The 17,625-nt window shown below is 47.0% G+C and overlaps 1 protein-coding gene across 3 annotated transcripts in view; it reads left to right on the top strand.

Annotated features, from left to right (window-relative positions):
- Positions 1-17,625, top strand: part of DNAH7 (dynein axonemal heavy chain 7) — a 68,117-nt gene that overhangs the window by 27,069 nt on the left and 23,423 nt on the right. For 2 of the 3 annotated variants that reach the window (XM_078871039.1, XM_078871041.1), the window contains exons 26-41: positions 919-1,046; positions 1,876-2,088; positions 3,362-3,460; positions 5,145-5,393; positions 6,884-7,033; positions 8,236-8,418; positions 9,878-10,054; positions 10,623-10,754; positions 11,105-11,326; positions 11,893-12,090; positions 12,194-12,349; positions 13,034-13,202; positions 13,466-13,592; positions 14,816-15,035; positions 15,761-16,633; positions 17,368-17,597. In XM_078871039.1, the coding sequence (XP_078727165.1) occupies positions 919-1,046; positions 1,876-2,088; positions 3,362-3,460; positions 5,145-5,393; positions 6,884-7,033; positions 8,236-8,418; positions 9,878-10,054; positions 10,623-10,754; positions 11,105-11,326; positions 11,893-12,090; positions 12,194-12,349; positions 13,034-13,202; positions 13,466-13,592; positions 14,816-15,035; positions 15,761-16,633; positions 17,368-17,597 (3,526 nt within the window). The remainder of the gene's footprint in view (positions 1-918; positions 1,047-1,875; positions 2,089-3,361; positions 3,461-5,144; positions 5,394-6,883; positions 7,034-8,235; positions 8,419-9,877; positions 10,055-10,622; positions 10,755-11,104; positions 11,327-11,892; positions 12,091-12,193; positions 12,350-13,033; positions 13,203-13,465; positions 13,593-14,815; positions 15,036-15,760; positions 16,634-17,367; positions 17,598-17,625) is intronic. The other variant, XM_078871040.1, reaches the window with a different exon arrangement.

Genomic DNA, 17,625 nt, shown 5'->3' with positions numbered 1-17,625 from the left:
ATCAGAGCCTCACTAAAGACTCACAAAGTAGATCCTGACTGCTCAGAGAGGTGTTGACACAGCAGAGCCTCACTAGAGACTCACACAGCAGATCCTGACTATCCAGAGAGGTGTTGACACATCAGAGCCTCACTAGAGACTCACAAAGTAGATCCTGACCATCCAGAGAGGTGTTGACACATCAGAGCCTCACTGAAGACTCACAAAGTAGATCCTGACTGTCCAGAGAGGTGTTGACACAGCAGAGCCTCACTAGACACTCACACAGCAGATCCTGACTGTCCAGAGAGGTGTTGACACATCAGAGCTTCACTAGAGACTCACAAAGTAGATCCTGACCATCCAGAGAGGTGTTAACACAGCAGAGCCTCACTAGAGAGACTCACACAGCCAGTGCTTGACTTGAGAGACTGACACAGCAGAGCCTGACTGTCATGAATGTTGCTGTGTTGTCCATCATGTCACTTGAAACACTTGGACAATGAAACAAATCTGAGACCTGTACAGCATCAACGATTTTTTACTGAAGGATTGACTCTGTGGTAATGGTGCAGGTTCAAGATCAGCTTTTTTGAGGTTATGGAACATGCCAATGTCAGATTACCTCAAATTTTTGCTGTGGGTTTCCCACCTGATGATGATTGCTTGTGTTGCAATCGAAATGTCGTGATTTATTTTGTTTTATACCTACGTGTCTTTACCGAAAGAACCAAAGAGTATGGATTCCTGCAGTCACGAAAGCTTTAAGTCTAGATTCAGTGTCTGATCACCAGAATCAGGATCGTGTGAACCAATGCCGGTAAAACTGCCAGATGTTTATAGGCAAGGAACCCTCTCTATGAGAGGCATGGGTTCTATATATGAATGCATGACTTTATCGGACCGAGAGGTAACAAGGGCTGCATGCGATGACGGCAGGCATCAACACGGGGTCGGACACGCTGGTGTTTGAGGGGACAGAGTTGAAGCTGAACCCCACCTGCGCCGTCTTCATCACCATGAACCCGGGCTACGCTGGCCGCTCTGAGCTGCCTGACAATCTGAAGGTGATACATCGATCTGTCAGGACACTGCGTATTCGGTCGCGTCGTTGTGGAGGATCTATGCAATGAAATGGATAAGCAGACAACAACGCTTCCTTCGTGTTTTTGTCTCTATGTAAAAGAGAAACCTATAGTTTTTTGCAATGAAATGGATAAGCAGACAACAACGCTTCCTTCGTGTTTTTGTTTCTATGTAAAAGAGAAACCTATAGTGTTTTTTAACATCTCATCAGTCACACGGCCTTCTGGGTTTGGTTTCAACATTGGTTCAAGAAAAGCCTAACTGCTGATGAGACACTGGATGAATTTGTTTGTTTCGTAAATTTAAACATCTAACCTTGTCACTTTCTTTTCCAGAATTTATCCAATCCTAAAAATAAATTAAGTGCAATTTACATTCTTAACGTTAATCAAATTTTCATGAAAATAATTGATAAAGTTAGTCGAGGTTTGTTACGTTTAAATGTTTTTAAAATATCGTGTACAATATTCTTCAGTTGTCTTGCTGTCACTCAGGCCGGCTTTGCAAGAGGTGTTTGTTTCATGCGTCGTCGCAATGGGTTCGTTCATTACACCCCCTGATGAATTCTTCTAGGTTTAATAAAGATTCTGATTCTGGTGGCAGTGGAAAACCGACTGACTATGCGCTGACAACTGCTGTGTAAAGTGGTGGTTACGCAGCAGTGATGTGAGCGCAAGCAATCAACTGCTGAGTTTGTACCTCCACACGACCCTGTGGACAACGGCGTTTCTGTGGAGGTGCTCCAACTTGACCTCGCAGGCTTCGTGAAGCGACGGCCGTCCAACTAAACTCGACGTCGCCGTTTTGCAGGCGCTGTTCCGCACCGTGGCCATGATGGTGCCAGACTACGCCATGATCGCGGAGATCATGCTCTACTCCTTCGGCTTCGTGAGCGCGCGGCCGCTGTCGGTGAAGATCGTCGCCACCTACCGCCTCTGCTCAGAGCAGCTGTCGTCGCAGCACCACTACGACTACGGCATGCGCGCCGTCAAGTCGGTGCTCACTGCCGCTGGGAACCTCAAGGTAATGCGCACCCCGGCCTCCGCTGAGCGTGCGTCACGTGGGCAGGTCGTGCAAGCGGAGCACGCTCTGTGCTGTGGTGTGATTCGGCCTGAGTGGGCGGCGACAGAGTGGGCGGCTCTCAATTGGAAGGTCGCGAGTTCAAACTCCTGGTTGGGGGTTGATTTGGCCCATTATCCCCTGCTTCTGGAGTGAATCAAGTGAAACCACTTTGTGTGGAAAATCAATCGCAGTTGTTCTATGGAGAGACAACTTACATGCAATGAGTCAAATGCTCTGCTGCAGGTTAAATTATATTTAACAAACGAAAGTAATGTATTGTTGTGGGCACTGTTAATCTCCTATTCACAGCACTGAGCTAGTGAACACGTCTGTATGTATATACTGTACACACACAAACCGTATTTCCGCTTCTGTTGACTACCCCAGAGGGATGACGGTCTGAGCTAACTCCTTGCTGGGATTTGACCTCTGAACCTTCAAATTGTGAGCCATGTGTTTTGATCATTGTTCCATGCACCTGGTTTAAACATCATCATCAGCCTTGATTAATCCACTGCTGGATGAACGCCTCCCTAAGCCACTGTGACTTCTCATGATCTTGCGTTCCAACAATCAATCCAGCACATATACAAGAGCTGATTTAATCGCTCCGTCTCCTCGGAGCACATCCTTTCTGATGCATTCCATTCCTTGGTTTTCTTGACCTTTGTCCATGGTCCCCTCTAGCCACGCCATGTCCTGCCCAAGCCCTCTTTTCTTGAGTGTGGGTGATGTCAATAACCTGTGCACGTTCTCTCCTCGACGAGTTCCTCTCAATGTATCTCAGTGTAATTCCTTCTTTACTTCTCTAGTATTTTGCGTGAATGACCGTGTTTGTGAGCCATGTCATAGCACGTAGTACGCGCTGAATTCAACCGTCTTGTTTAGGCACATTGGTGTAGACATATATCGGGAATATATCCGTGTAGTAGAAGTCATGTATATTCTTGGTTCTTTCGGTAAAGTCACGTAGAAGGGAAACAATAAAATAATAAATATCAAAAATTTAAAATTCTCACGACATTTCGACTGCAACACGAGCAATCATCATCAGGTGTGAAATTCACAGCAAGAACATTTTCTTGCTGTGAAATCCACAGCAAGAAATGTTATTGTTTCCCTTCTACGTGACTTTACCAAAAGAACCAAGAATATGAATCCCTGCAATCACGAAAGCTTTAAATCAAAATAGAAGTCATGTGTCGAGTGAACTCTGAGTCTTGTTGTTCTGCAGCTGAAGTATCCGAGTGAAAACGAGGACATCTTGATGCTGCGTTCTATCGTTGACGTCAACCTACCCAAGTTTCTGGCCCACGACCTCCCTCTATTTGAGGTTTGTGAATCCACAATTAAGGACAATGTTGAATACACACTCCAGTTGTGAATACATACTTTGATTGCTGGTGTGAATTTATGGTTACTATGCAAATACATATATTGTTTAATACAGTTGCTGAGCACAAGCCCGAAGCCCAGAACATCAAGTGGCCAGCACTATCAGAGTTGTAGATAAGGAGGTGACGTGAGCGAGTAACTGGAGTGTATTAGTTTAGTTTGTTAATTTTTTTTAGCCAGCTGGCCAGGATTGGGCAAAGCATAGCCCACTTTTCACCTGGGCAACTGGAGAGCACAGACAACCCTGCTTCTCTGATTAGCATGGTTGGCTACGTATAGTGCGAAAGAAGTTCAACATACATATGTAGTGTCTTCAAAAATAACTCGGACTGACACGTCATAACAAGTCACCTGCTTACACTTTATTCACCTATTTTTGCACCAGTTGTAGGCACTCCTATCACTATCTATACGGCCACTTCTTGTTAACCTGTTCCCCACTCTTATCTACGTTACACCTCACTTAACCTGCACACAGCAGCTCCGCTCACACAGCAGCTTCTCCACACAGACCCACACAGACGCTTCGCACACAGCGCCTCAGCACCCAGCAGCTTCTCACACTCCACCGCTGCCCTTGCCGACGCTCCCTCAGACCCACTCACTCGTCTGTCCCGGGCGGGGGGATCAACCATCACCCGCCCGGCGACTCGTGAGGGTTGATGTCCGTTGACGTCTTGAGCGGCAACATGTCTTCTCTCTTGTCCCCAGTAACAACTGATCCCGCTCCGCTCACACACACACGTCCTTATATCCTCCTGCCAATTATCCGAGAGCTCTCGTGTGTCTCTTTAAGGCGAGCCAGGCTGGTGTCTGTCAGCCTATTCATCAACAATACCTTGTATTTTATTATGTTTTATTTTTATCATTTTATTATTTCCCTTCTACGTGACTTTACTGAAAGAACCAAGAAGATGAATACCTCCGGTGTCAGCGTGCGTGGCCGACCGGCCGCGTTTGCACCCGCTTAGCCCCTTAATTAGGTGGCGGTTTGTTGGTGCAAGCAGAACGTTGCACACGCGCGCCTGTTTGCCCTCGGTTGATCTCGGTTAACAGTGCGCACCGCGTATTTCACTACACTACACATACACACAACATTGAGTAACAAGTATTTAAGAATGTCAGTTAAGAGATTTTAAAAAACAGTACACGCACGATTAAAAAGAACGAGTGAGTTAAAGGGGCCATCGATCGTGCAGACCTCATTTGTGAGGTGGTGATTATGAGATGCCTGTTTAACTGTTAATATCTTTGTGACCCTTTTTGCTGGTATCAAAATGATGAAACAAAGAATAGGCTTATAGCCTTTTTGGCAAGAATACAGGTGTTAAATTGTTCCAAACCAAAGACACCTACTGCATGGCATCAAGTCTGTATTAACGATGCATGCTTGTGGTAAAACATACATGCATACAAACATGCTTTGATAATAATGTATGAATTGTCCTTCAAACTGATGTACCTACACCAGAGACAGCCTCCTCTATGGCCTTGTCTCACCAGTGTTAGACCAGAGAACACCAAAAGGCGAACATCACAAAGATAATGCAAATATCAAAGTATTAATAGCTCGGGTTGAGTTATGTATGTTAATATCTATTTTTTATACGTATTTCCAACAGGGCATTACATCTGATCTATTTCCTGGTGTCAAGCTACCGAAGCCAGACTATGTGGTCTTGCTGGAAGCCATCAAGGAAAACTGTGAGAAGATGAACTTGCAGATGACGGAGTTTTTTGCCGAGAAAATCTTGCAAATTTACGAGATGATGATCGTCCGTCACGGCTTCATGATTGTCGGCGAGCCATTTGGAGGAAAAACATGCGCTTACCGTGTTCTGGCTGCGGCCTTAGGAGATATCTGTGAAAAGGTGAGATTCTATGGGAGATATCTGTGAACACGTTCCTGCGGAGGGAGCTGGTAGGAACGTTGGGTTGCTCGGTCAATGGCCAGGATCAACGGCGGCGTGGTGTATTCCGCAAATATGCCCGACTGTGAGGGCGGGCACAAGCCGGCGTGAGTAGGTTAAACGTTGAGTTTTATAAGGGCACCACGGGGTGACCAGCCCCTCCCCACCCAGCCCCTCCCCTCCCACCCCCCACCCAGCCCCACCCAGCCCCTCCCCACCCTCCCCACCAGCCCCTCCCCACCCTCCCCTCCCTACCCAGCCCCACCCTCCCCACTCAGCCCCTCCCCACCCAGCCCCTCCCTGCACGACGGACACAATAATCCCCTGTGGGCTGGTGTAACCAGGAGGTTCCTACCAGTAAAAGGTGAGATCTTTGGGAGATATTTTTGAAAAGGTGAGTTCTTTGATCTTGTCTGCCGGTCAAATCGCCCTTGAGAAAAAGAGCTTATTAACTCAAAGGGCCTTTCTCGGGAAATACATTTCTGCAACGTCTTCTGATCTTGACGAATTCACTTCTTCTGTTTTATGGCACAGCAAAACGTTGCCACATTGTAAACCGCTGTTTATTACTTCAATCCTCATTACATTTCACTCTCACAACAGCCACAGTACATTCTACATGAACTGGCGCTGTTCGTAAATCAATATTTGCCTGTATGTATATCTGTATTTGACTGAGCGTGATATTGTATAAAGGCACAAATTGCATAAACTAGACATGTTTAATGTTTTTATGTACACATCATTAAGCACTTGCGAAGTGTGTGTGTGTCAATTGGAAACCTTGAAAGCGAAACTTTGATCTCAAGGGATTATCCAGGTGGAATATATACATAAGGAATATATTTTGTGAAGTGACTGCATATGCAGCACAAATGTTACAGCATGATAATAAATGCAAGAGTGGAGAGATACATGAGAATAGGTTTTCCCCTTTTTTCTGGCAACAAAGCAGGAGTTAAGATGTTAAAACACCAAACTGAAACCTTTTACAAGGAATCATGTCTGCATTAAACACAATACTTGTAGTCAGAATGCAAAAAAGTACTCTGATAATATATGCATTGCCTTTGAAACTGATTAGTCCACACCAGAGACAGATTTCTTTTGAGCCTAGTCTCAAACGGTGTTAGACCAGAGGACGTGCCTTTTAGGTTCAAAAGAAAGCTGTCTCTGGTGTGGACCAATCCGTTTCAAAGGCAATGCATATATTATCAGAGTACTTTTTTTGTTGTTGCATTCTGACCACAAGTATTGTGGTTAATGCAGACATGATTCCTTGTAAAAGGTTTAAGTTTGGTGTTTTAACATCTTAACACCTGTTTTGTTTCCAGAAAAAAGGGGTAAACCTATTCTCATATTTTGGTACTGGCAAAGGAGGTCCCATGATGGAGAGATACATTTTAACTGTGTTGGTGGAATGTGTTTCCTAAATGCGGTGTCGTTTACAGGCATTGATGGCAGAGAACAAAGTGCAGATCACAGTTCTCAACCCCAAGGCGATCACCATGGGGCAGCTGTACGGACAGTTTGACCCCATCTCCCACGAGTGGTCCGATGGTGTCTTGGCCGTCAGCTACCGAGCCTTCGCCACATCTACCGTATGGCTTGGAATCAACGCACTCACGCAAATACAGACTTTCGGCAATCGTGCAGGCGCACTCCGCAGTATACCAACATCAATGTGGTGACATGGTGACATGGCCCAGTGTACCAGGGTCAACATGGTGACACGGCCCAGTGTACCAGGGTCAACATGGTGACACGGCCCAGTGTACCAGGGTCAACATGGTGACATGGCCCAGTGGTAGCGCGTTCGCTGCTCGTGGCAGAGGTTCACGGTTTGAATCAGGCAGGCTGCCCTGGTCAATACTGCGGGTGTATTAAACGTAAACTACTCGGCACCGTCTGCTTCCCAGTGGACGTTAAAGATTCCCTGATCTCGTCTGAAGAAGAGTAGGCCATTGTGTGCCAGCGTCACTGCCACATTTTTACCAAATACTCACAAATTGCTTAATTAGGAAACACATAGCAACATTAAATTCAGTCGTGAAAAGGCTTAAGCCACTTGTGAGGAACTTTATTGGTCACAGTTTGATCAATACATTAGAACATGTAAATAATATCTGTAAACGTGACCACCTGGTCGGGTGGTGGACGGTTAATGACGTGAATGTTGGCATCAAGCTACCACCACGACGTGGCCTAATCGCAAAACAAATATTGATCACATGAACCGCATGGAAACATATCTCGCCTACGGTGAAAAACATCAGCAGGATCATCCTGGGTAAACAATAACAACAACGGTAAAGACAAAGTGCCTTACAGAGCTTGAGGAACAATTCGCTGAGCCAGGATTGCATGGGCCGTCAACCATGGTTGGGCACCTTGACGAGCGAAATAACAATATTGTCGGACACACGTACACCGTCCTTCTGATATATTTTCACAAACAAAATTTATTCAACAAATATTAACCTTATTGCCGTACATGTGCAGAATATTATCATCGACGTGCATAATCATAACTCTGTTTTTTTAAATAAATTATTTTTACTGATCCAACAACGGTGGGGGGGGGGGGTGTAAAACTTCCGCAACAGGTGAGTGGTGCATAGCGGGATAGGCGGCTCGGACAGACAACCAACGCGGACGTGTAGGACCGCAGCATTATGTGGTACGTGCGTCAGATCCCTTTTCTTCGGGGAAGGAAGGGGGAAAGAGAGGGGGGGGAGTCATTCTCATTTCAAGCTCAATCAAGTAAATGACAACTCTGTTTTGATGTCGGCCATGTGCTTAGAGCCCAGACAGGAAGTGGCTGGTGTTCGATGGACCCGTCGACGCCGTGTGGATTGAGAACATGAACACGGTGCTGGATGACAACAAGAAGCTGTGTCTCATGAGCGGAGAGATCATCCAGCTGGCATCAACCACCAACCTCATATTTGAACCGATGGACCTCGAAGTAGCGTCACCCGCGACCGTGAGTACACGGTTGGGCCCGGCGCTCAGTGTTCATGCGTTGGAGAGTCACTGCGAATGCCTCGGCTTATCTGCTGATTCTCTGGCAGTGGCGGTTTTTAACGACACGTGCATTTAAGCGATCTAACCCAAAAGAAAACCTCTAATGCACTAAAAGTAATAACAAAGAGAAGACATGGAATGTGCCTGCGAGTGCCTACGCTGTCATGCCACACGTCAGGCTGCTTCTATACAACGCTGTTGAGCAGCTGCAATTATCCCTTTGTATGCCAGCTCAATATAAGCAATAAAGGAACTGTCCCGCACGTGTGCAAAGCAGACACAATAATAATATTCTTTGGTTCTTTCGGTAAAGTCACGTAGGTATAAAATAAAACAAATCACGACGTGTCGGGCACAACACAAGCGTCCGTCATCAGGTTTGAAAGCGTGGCCTGCTGCTGATGCAGACTGTTTTGAAAGGTTTGAAATGGGTGTAGCCCAAGGGTCATAAAAAAGTGGCCGGGGCTAGTGATGTTAATGTGAGAAATTATCATGTAAGATAGGAGGAGAGCGGCCTCCTGAACCTTTTAAAACAGTCTGCCTCAGCAGCAGACCATGCTTTCCCACCTGATGACGGGCGCTTTAGTTGCGCCCAAAACGTCGTGATTTATTTTATTTTATACCTACGTGACTTTACCGAAAGAACCAAAGAGTATGGATTCCTGCAGTCACGAAAGCTTCAAATCAATAATAATGTTATTTATTACTTCTTTAACCAGGAAATGCACACTGAACCCAAAGACGAATTTACAGAAGCATCCTGCTACATGGGGATGTTTGGCCAACATCAAGGACATTGTACTGTATGTTTATAGTTATGGAGAGAGACTGTAGAACCCTAAGGAAACGCACGCAGAACACGGGGATAATATACAAACTCCACACAGAAAGGCACCCGAGTCGGGAATTGAAATCAAGGTCTTCTCGCTCTGAGGAACGAGTCATCTTCTTGGTTCTTTCGGTAAAGTCACGTAGAATTGAAATAATAAAATAATAAAAATAAAACATAATAAAATTATTCTCACGACGTTTCGGCCACAACGCTTGGAGCGTTGTGGCCGAAACGTCGTGAGAATTATTTATTATATACGCGTATACGCGTATATAAGTAGCCGTCCTCAGGTGGAGAACAGGTCTGTCGAGGAGACAGAGTCTGAAGTCTGAAGTCTCCTCGACAGACCTGTTCTCCACCTGAAGACGGCTACTTGGGTTGTGGCCGAAACGTCGTGAGAATTATTTTATTATGTTTTATTTTTATTACTTTATTATTTCAATTCTACGTGACTTTACCGAAAGAACCAAGAAGATGAATCCCTGCAGTCACGAAAGCTTTGAATCGAAATATACTGAGGAACGAGTGTTTGCCCCGCCGCGCCACCCCGCCGCTCGAGGCTGACGCCGTGTCTGTTGGGTGGCAGGTGTCCCGCTGTGGCATGATTTACATGGAGCCCCACATCCTGGGCTGGAGGCCTCTGCTCACCTCCTGGCTGAATGCCAGGCCGCCACCGCTGAGCGCCGCACACAAGGCCCTCATCTGCGCCCTCTTCGAGCGCCTGGTCCCCTGCTGCTTACAGTTTGTGCGGAAATCCACAAAGGTTCGTGCGTTCCCATCAACCGCACTTGTACTTATGGTAACACGATGATTACGTTGCTATGTTTGATATACAATTGGTAAGGTATATCTTTGAAACTTCGTTTTTAGAACATGATTGAAGAGGTTAAAGGTAGCACATAGTTCGTGATTACACAACTGATCTGGCCAGGAGGCTCAGGGGTAGAGCTAGTGGCTCACAATTGTAAGGTTGCGATTTCAAATACCAGTGGGGGGTAGACTCAGTCCATCATCCCTCCCTTCGGAGTTTCTAAAATCAGTAACTCTCTGTGGGGAAGTCAAGTCAACAGTAGTTGTTCTACGGATAAACTCACCCCTGCCGTAGGAATGTGGGATTTTGACCACTAGATCAAGGCTGTAAACAAGAGATGAGCACTGCCTCGATCCTCCTTTGAGCAAGAAATCGACTTTACTTTACTTTATATTTCAGTAAATGTACTTTAAACTGCTTAAATCATGAACTAGTCCTGTGGATTCTGTAAATGAGCAGGTAAGTTTAATGGGATTGTACAATTGTCGCTCCTGTTTGTTCTGAACTCTGTTTTCTGCAGGAGCTCTCCCCAACGTCAGATACAAACCTGGTTTGTTCGCTTATGAATCTCATGGACTGTCAGATGGATGACTTTCATGACGAGACCAAGATAAAGGCCATGGGTGACCGAGATGTCTCTGCTTGGATTGAGGTATACCGTGAGAACGTGGACCCTGCACATCATGGCGTAATTTTATCTGCCACAAACGGCCCGCTGACGCAGCAAGTCTGAGTGCCTCTCTTTCTCTCATCTGTCATCATCTCTCATCTGGTATCTTGTGTATGCGGCTGTGTGATCTCCTGCGCCCTTGGCATCCTGTGCGTTTGTGAAGCCGTGCATAGATCTGCTCTTATTTGTCTGACCTGCTGTTACCATTGCCGGCCGACATCGAAAAAGAGCTTTTTAGCTCAATGGGCTTTACACAAAGAATTAAACTTCTAAACTTCTGAACGTCGCCTATAATCCCCCGTGTGTGTATTCCCCTCATCTCCACACTGCAGGGCATCTTCCTGTTCTCCCTCGTGTGGTCCGTGGGGGCGAGCTGCTCCACGCACGGACAGGTGCTGTTTGACCAGCTTCTGCGCGAGCTTATGTCGGGACCGCTGAGCGCTGACACCAGCAAGCGCTTCCACCTCTTAGAGAAAGTGGGGCCACCGGCAGAGCCCTTCAGCGTCCCGTTCCCCGCACCTGGCTCTGTCTACGAGTACCGCTTCATCAAGGAGGTGCCGTTCTCTACCATTGTAAAATGCATGTGGCTTGCTTTTTAAAGATTGTAAAGTTATTTTTTTTAGCTTTGGAATGCTTGTAACTTAACGATTTTAAACCTCTTATTAAAAATGCGGCATTACATATTCTCATACACCGAGGCCGTGAGATGTGAACCTTCGCCAGGATGGTAGACGTTGATGTGCAATTTTCTAGTAGATGGCTTACAAACATCGGTATTGTTCCTTTGTCATTTCATCTAGCAGTGAGTGTTCATGCCCAATATCTGTGTACACACAAGTTTATGGCACTTGCTTCATTACATTTATTTTGTCGTACCAGGTGAGAACGCAAGTGAACAGGATAGTCTCATTTACAACAGTGACCTGGCTCACAAAATGATGAAAGCATAAAACATAAAATAAAGTACAACCATCAATAAAAATGTAAATCATGCCAAGCAAAAAAACATGAATTGTTTAACCTGATTCGACTCCATTGTCTGGGTTTCGTGAGAGATTCACACTGTGGCAGCGTATGAGAGGATGACGACGCTGCTGTGTTGTCGATGGTGCATCTCCAGGGCAAGGGACGGTGGGAATTGTGGACTGAAGCCATGAGCTTAGCTTCACCGATCCCACGAGACATGAACTTCAACGACATCATCGTGCCCACCCTCGACACCATCCGCTTCACTGCGCTCATGGAGATGCTGGTGACACACCAGAAGCCGGTCCTCTTTGTCGGTCCGACCGGTACCGGAAAAAGTGTCTACATAACCGTACGTGCAGCGCACGTCAAATGCCACCAGTTACTGTCAGTCAAAGTTACTGGTTGTAATTATTCAAAGCTTAAACCCACGCATGTGCATTCTATCCATTTAGAATTTCCTGCTCAAGCATTTGGACAAGGACACGTACAAGCCCTTGACTATTAACTTCTCAGCTCAGACAACCGCCGCCCAGACGCAGAACATAATCATGGGAAAACTGGACCGGCGCCGAAAAGGAGTTTACGGCCCGGCACAGGGCAAGCGAATGGTGAGGGTGCCCATGGCATCTTCACTCTGTGAGCCAGAAACAGGATCGCCCTCTTTCAGATGACTCATGCCTCACACACTGACGGCAGTCTCCTTGTAACGCATGTCCTTTCCATGTCATATACTGCTACATCTTGCTGTCTGCAGAATCCGTTTGAGTGCGTAATATTGTGTATGACGCAGATTACAGAGTTTGAATTCGACCAGAGGTCCTTCAGCTTTGACGCTCCGCAAGGCCGTGGGAAGTGGTCTGCAGAACTTGCAGATGTTAGGGTCTCATTCCCAAAACACCACAAATGTTTATTGCCCATTCTATAACTCGTAGCATCAGCCATCTCATTAATTTGAGTCTATAAAAAGTTAGTGGTTTTTATGGCTGTCCACAAATGTGTCGCGAGGTGTCAAAGTGGCCCACGGATCCAGAAACCATGGGAACCGCTGGCTTCGGTGATTTCTCTCCTTAGAGTCTCTCTTTTGAGGCACCGAAGTGATGTAGCAATGCTGTTTCTGCTGTCTGCCCACTGTGGCATCTCCTTCTGTACTCAAGACCAAACCAAGTTCCATTCTGTGGTCACCATCAGCAGTTAAAATTGTGGCATTTTGTGAAAATTAACCACTGGTATAACCACTGATCTGCAGAACGTGAGGCCTTGATTGTGAGCGCAGTGATGTCACCTGTGTGCAGGTGTTGTTTGTGGATGATGTGAACATGCCAGCAAGAGAGGAATATGGAGCACAGCCACCTGTTGAACTCCTGCGCCAGTGGTTGGACCACTCCAACTGGTACGACCTCAAGGACTGCTCCATGATCAAACTGGAAAACGTCCAAATCCTCGGGGCAATGGGACCACCAGGTTCGTCTTCGTGGTGTTTCCAGCGACCCGTAGAGGTTAAGCTGGGGCCCTGCGCCATCGCTCGCTCACGCCACTGCTGGCGGCAGGGTCTCCACCAGAGCGAACGCTCGAGGGCATTTTGTCTACTCCACGTTGACCAGACGTGTTGGTACCGACACTTTACCCCACCACAAGCGACATTTACTTTGCTACTGCGTATCGCGACTCATGCAACTTGGACGCGAATCCTTCGCTCCGTGATGCCGGGGTGCTTTGTTTTGCAGGAGGAGGACGCAACGCAGTGACGGCGCGCTTCCTCCGACACTTCAACACCGTGACCATCAACGAGTTCGATGATAAATCCATGTTTACTATCTTCTCCCGCATAATGGGTTGGCATTTTACAGCCAGGTGTGTGTTTTACAGAATTTCTCTTTTACCCAGAAGTAAAAGATTCAGAATTTCACATTGTCACGATCATTGTCGAGTTTTTAGGCTTTATTTATCAATGTCTTTCTCTTTTTTTGTGCAGAAGAGTCTCTGCAGATACAGTATATCAGCAATTAACATGTGGTGTCCACTGCTGGGTAAACACTTCCAACTGCAGCTTCCACTGGCATTGCCAATGTGAAGCTATGGCTCACCTTGCTTGAGCATGTGTTCCGTGTATTATCGGCTCATTTACAATATATGGCATTTACAGCATATGTTCTTTTGTGGCTGATTTTCTGGCAAATTGCATAGCATTTGTTGTCTTGTAAAATATGGATATACGATTGATTGTGTTCAACCTTCCCGCTGGTGTCACTTAGCATTGTTGACATGAGACACACACACACACACAACCAAACACAAGCATGCACAATCGCATAAAATTACTCCTCCCACAGACACGCGCTGTCACAAATAGACAACGATTCCCCATATAACCTTTTTAACAGACTGTTAGCAAAGCACCTATTAAGGCCGGCACAGTACACAATAAATACACACAAAAAACTTACTGTCTCACCCACACAAGTATATAAAGACATTCTCATGCTCGGAACAGTTACAAACATATACTCTCACACACGCACACAAATATATGCATGGAAAATCACGCACATAACTTTAAGAAATATTAATCACATTAATATGCAGCTGACCTCGGCTACGTCCTGGCTGAACGAATAGAGCATTGCCGTTGTCGTGGCTATCTTGCTTCAGGGTTGTCTTCCTGGCAGCCGATTGGCTGGTGCAGTGGGAGTGTTGACGTAATCCCTAGCAACCACTGATGTGCATCCATCTTTGTGATCTCACTAGGACGCCCACCGATAGTCTGTGTTTTGAACTACTCACTTTTGGAGTCTACGCGAATCGCTGCCTAACAGACATTACATGTATATTCTGTACTCAGGGCCCTGGTCCAGATTTCCCATGTATTTAAACAATGCTGCTGAAAAAAAAAATCCCAGAAGGCCATGTGGTTGATGGCAAGCATTCAATTAAACGCTTAATATTTTTAATGTGGAGAGACGTATATGGGAAGGAGGCATATTGACTGCCGATTTATTTTGCTACTTAAATTCTCCATAGCGACACGAGTGATTATTGTGTGTGTTATCTCACATCATCTGTGTCGACCGTTTCAGGTTTGCATTTCCCCCGGACTTTTCAGTTCTAACGGAGCAGCTCGTTCAGAGCACCATGGAGGTGTACAAGGCCGCGACGCAAAATCTGCTGCCCACTCCAGCCAAGTCACACTACCTGTTCAACCTGCGGGACTTCTCGCGCGTCATTCAGGGCGTGTGCCTCTCGCTGCCCGAGACCTGTCTGGTGGCAGCGTCCATCAAGCGCCTCTGGGTGCATGAGGTGCCCACAGCAACGAGAACTTCTTCTCTCGGGCACTGAAGTTTAATTTGGTCTAATTTTCTTGTTAATTATTTCACCTGGCAAATACCTGGAACATCTCATTTGTGAGGTTTCCCAGGATGCGTGTCTGGCCAGGTAGCTCAGCGGTAGAGTGAGTCGCTGGAAGGATTCGAGTTCATATTCTGGGGCCCGAGTACCGAAGGCTCAAGCTATTCTATAAATTGCGTAGGCCATGATTTGGCCCAATTCTAATTCCCTATGGGAGAGCCACTTGTGGCGAAGTCAACAGTGGTTGTCCTTTGGGTAGACTCACCCCCCGCCATAGGAATGTTGTATTTACACCACTGGTCCAGGGCTGTAAACAGGAGATGACTTTGAAAGACGTCAAGACAACCATTTTAAATCATGTTAAATCAGAGACGTATATAGTATGCGTTTATACAATGAATATCACACCCAGTTAAACACATACAGAAATATACAATTAATTACATGGCTCACACCACCGCTTCATATGGAATGTTCTCTAGCTCTAACAGTTGACAATGTTGTGCAAGTGTGCTTCGATTTAAGAGTTAAGTTCAGACTGGTGGCACTTAAGAGCTGATATAGTACACAACACAAAATGATACATTTGCGTCACTGTGGAGAAAAATAACAGATGGTCAGAAGATGCCTCCTCCTCACCTTCTCGTATGTGTCTCCACTCGTGTTTGGCGGAGTAGGTGCTGCGTGTGTTTTACGACCGCCTGGTGGACGATGCAGACAGGGCGTGGCTGGTGGCCTTCATTCGGAAAACCATCCACACGTACATGAAGGAGGACTTCACCCAGCTGTTCCAGCACCTGGACTCAAACGGCGATGGGCAGGTCGAAGACGACGACCTGCGCAGCCTAATGTTCTGCGACTTCAGCGACAGCAAAGACGACGCCAAGAGGTACGTCGAAGTGTCCGACGTGGAGCGGCTTCGCCTGGTGGTGGAAGGGCACCTGGAGGAGTTTAACAACCTCAGCAAGAAGCCGATGAACCTGGTGCTCTTCCGCTTCGCCATCGAGCACGTGTGCCGGATATCGCGCATATTGAAGCAGCCCCGGAGCCACGCCCTCCTGGTGGGCGTCGGGGGCAGCGGGCGGCAGTCGCTGACGCGCCTTGCGGCGCACATGGCGGACTGCGAGCTCTTCCAGGTGGAGATCAGCAAGGGCTACGCCACCAACGAGTGGCGCGAGGACCTCAAGCGCATTCTGCGCCGATCCACAGACGGAGAGCAGAACGGCGTCTTCCTGTTCACGGACACGCAGATCAAGCAGGAGTCGTTCCTGGAGGATATTAACAACCTGCTGAATTCCGGAGAGATTCCAAACCTGTTTGCGCTGGATGAAAAGCAGGAGATCTGCGAGAAGATGCGCCAGATCGACCGGCAGCGGGATAAAGACAAGCAGACGGACGGGAGCCCCCTGGCTCTGCTCAACATGTTTGTGGACCGCTGCCGAGACCAGCTGCACGTGGTGCTGGCCATGAGTCCAATCGGCGACGCCTTCCGCAACCGCCTGAGGAAGTTTCCTTCGCTCGTCAACTGCTGCACCATCGACTGGTTCCAGGTGAACTTCAGCCACATGTTCACATCCTTGAGAGCAATGCCGCAATGACACAATGAGTGATCCCCGTATTGTCCACAGACCTATTTCTAATTTTACCGTTGAACAAAAACCCACTGCGTGTCTTGATGTTCTCTTGCACACATTCCATTGCTTGGGTGCCACTCCGTTGGCATGGTAGCTGAGGAATGCATAGCGTCCAAGAGGACCTCCACCAGGGAGATGGAGCGATGAACTCGGTTCGCGCACAGGCGCTACGTGAGAAGTGGCGGCAGTATTGGGGAGGCCTTCATCCAGCAGTGGATATGATCATGCTTGATGATGATGTCTGATGGGCACTTTGCATCATCTGTAAATTTATGTTTTGGTGGTTAGGCAACAACAATTGTCTTTCCAAAGTTCGAACAATTTATCAAACGGAAGGTTGTGAGTTTGAATCCTAGTTGGGGGTTGACTCAGCCCATCATCCCTCCCTCCAGGGTCAATATAATGAGCACCACTTTGTGGGGAAGTCAACAGAGTTGTCTGGTGAATAGAGATACTCATGTCAAAGGAATAATATAACATTTACACCACTGGCTTAGGGCCCTAAACAGGAGATGCGAACTACCTAAACTCTAGCCATAACAGTCGCAAGTTATTGTGCGAGCGTGTTTTCATTAATTATTTATACAAGTTGAGGCTGGTGTGTCTGGAGATCATTCCATGTGTCACTCGTGATTGATTGACGTGCGTAGAGCTGGCCAGAAGACGCGCTGCAGGCAGTGGCGACACGCTACCTGGAGGATGTGGAGGTGAGCGCGGAGACGCTGGCCAGCTGCATCGACATGTGCAAACTTTTTCACACGTCAACCATCGCCCTGTCGCAGAAGTTCCAGGCCGAGCAGCAGCGCTACAATTACGTTACCCCGACGTCGTACCTGGAGCTCATCTCCACCTTCAAAGACCTCCTGGAGAAAAAGCGATTGTGAGTTACTGTATTTCCCACCACTGCC

This window comes from Lampetra fluviatilis, chromosome 31, assembly GCF_964198595.1.
Source record: "Lampetra fluviatilis chromosome 31, kcLamFluv1.1, whole genome shotgun sequence".
NCBI lineage: Eukaryota > Metazoa > Chordata > Hyperoartia > Petromyzontiformes > Petromyzontidae > Lampetra > Lampetra fluviatilis.
Note: the sequence above shows the minus strand (reverse complement) of the source record. Positions and strands in the feature narration are given on the sequence as shown.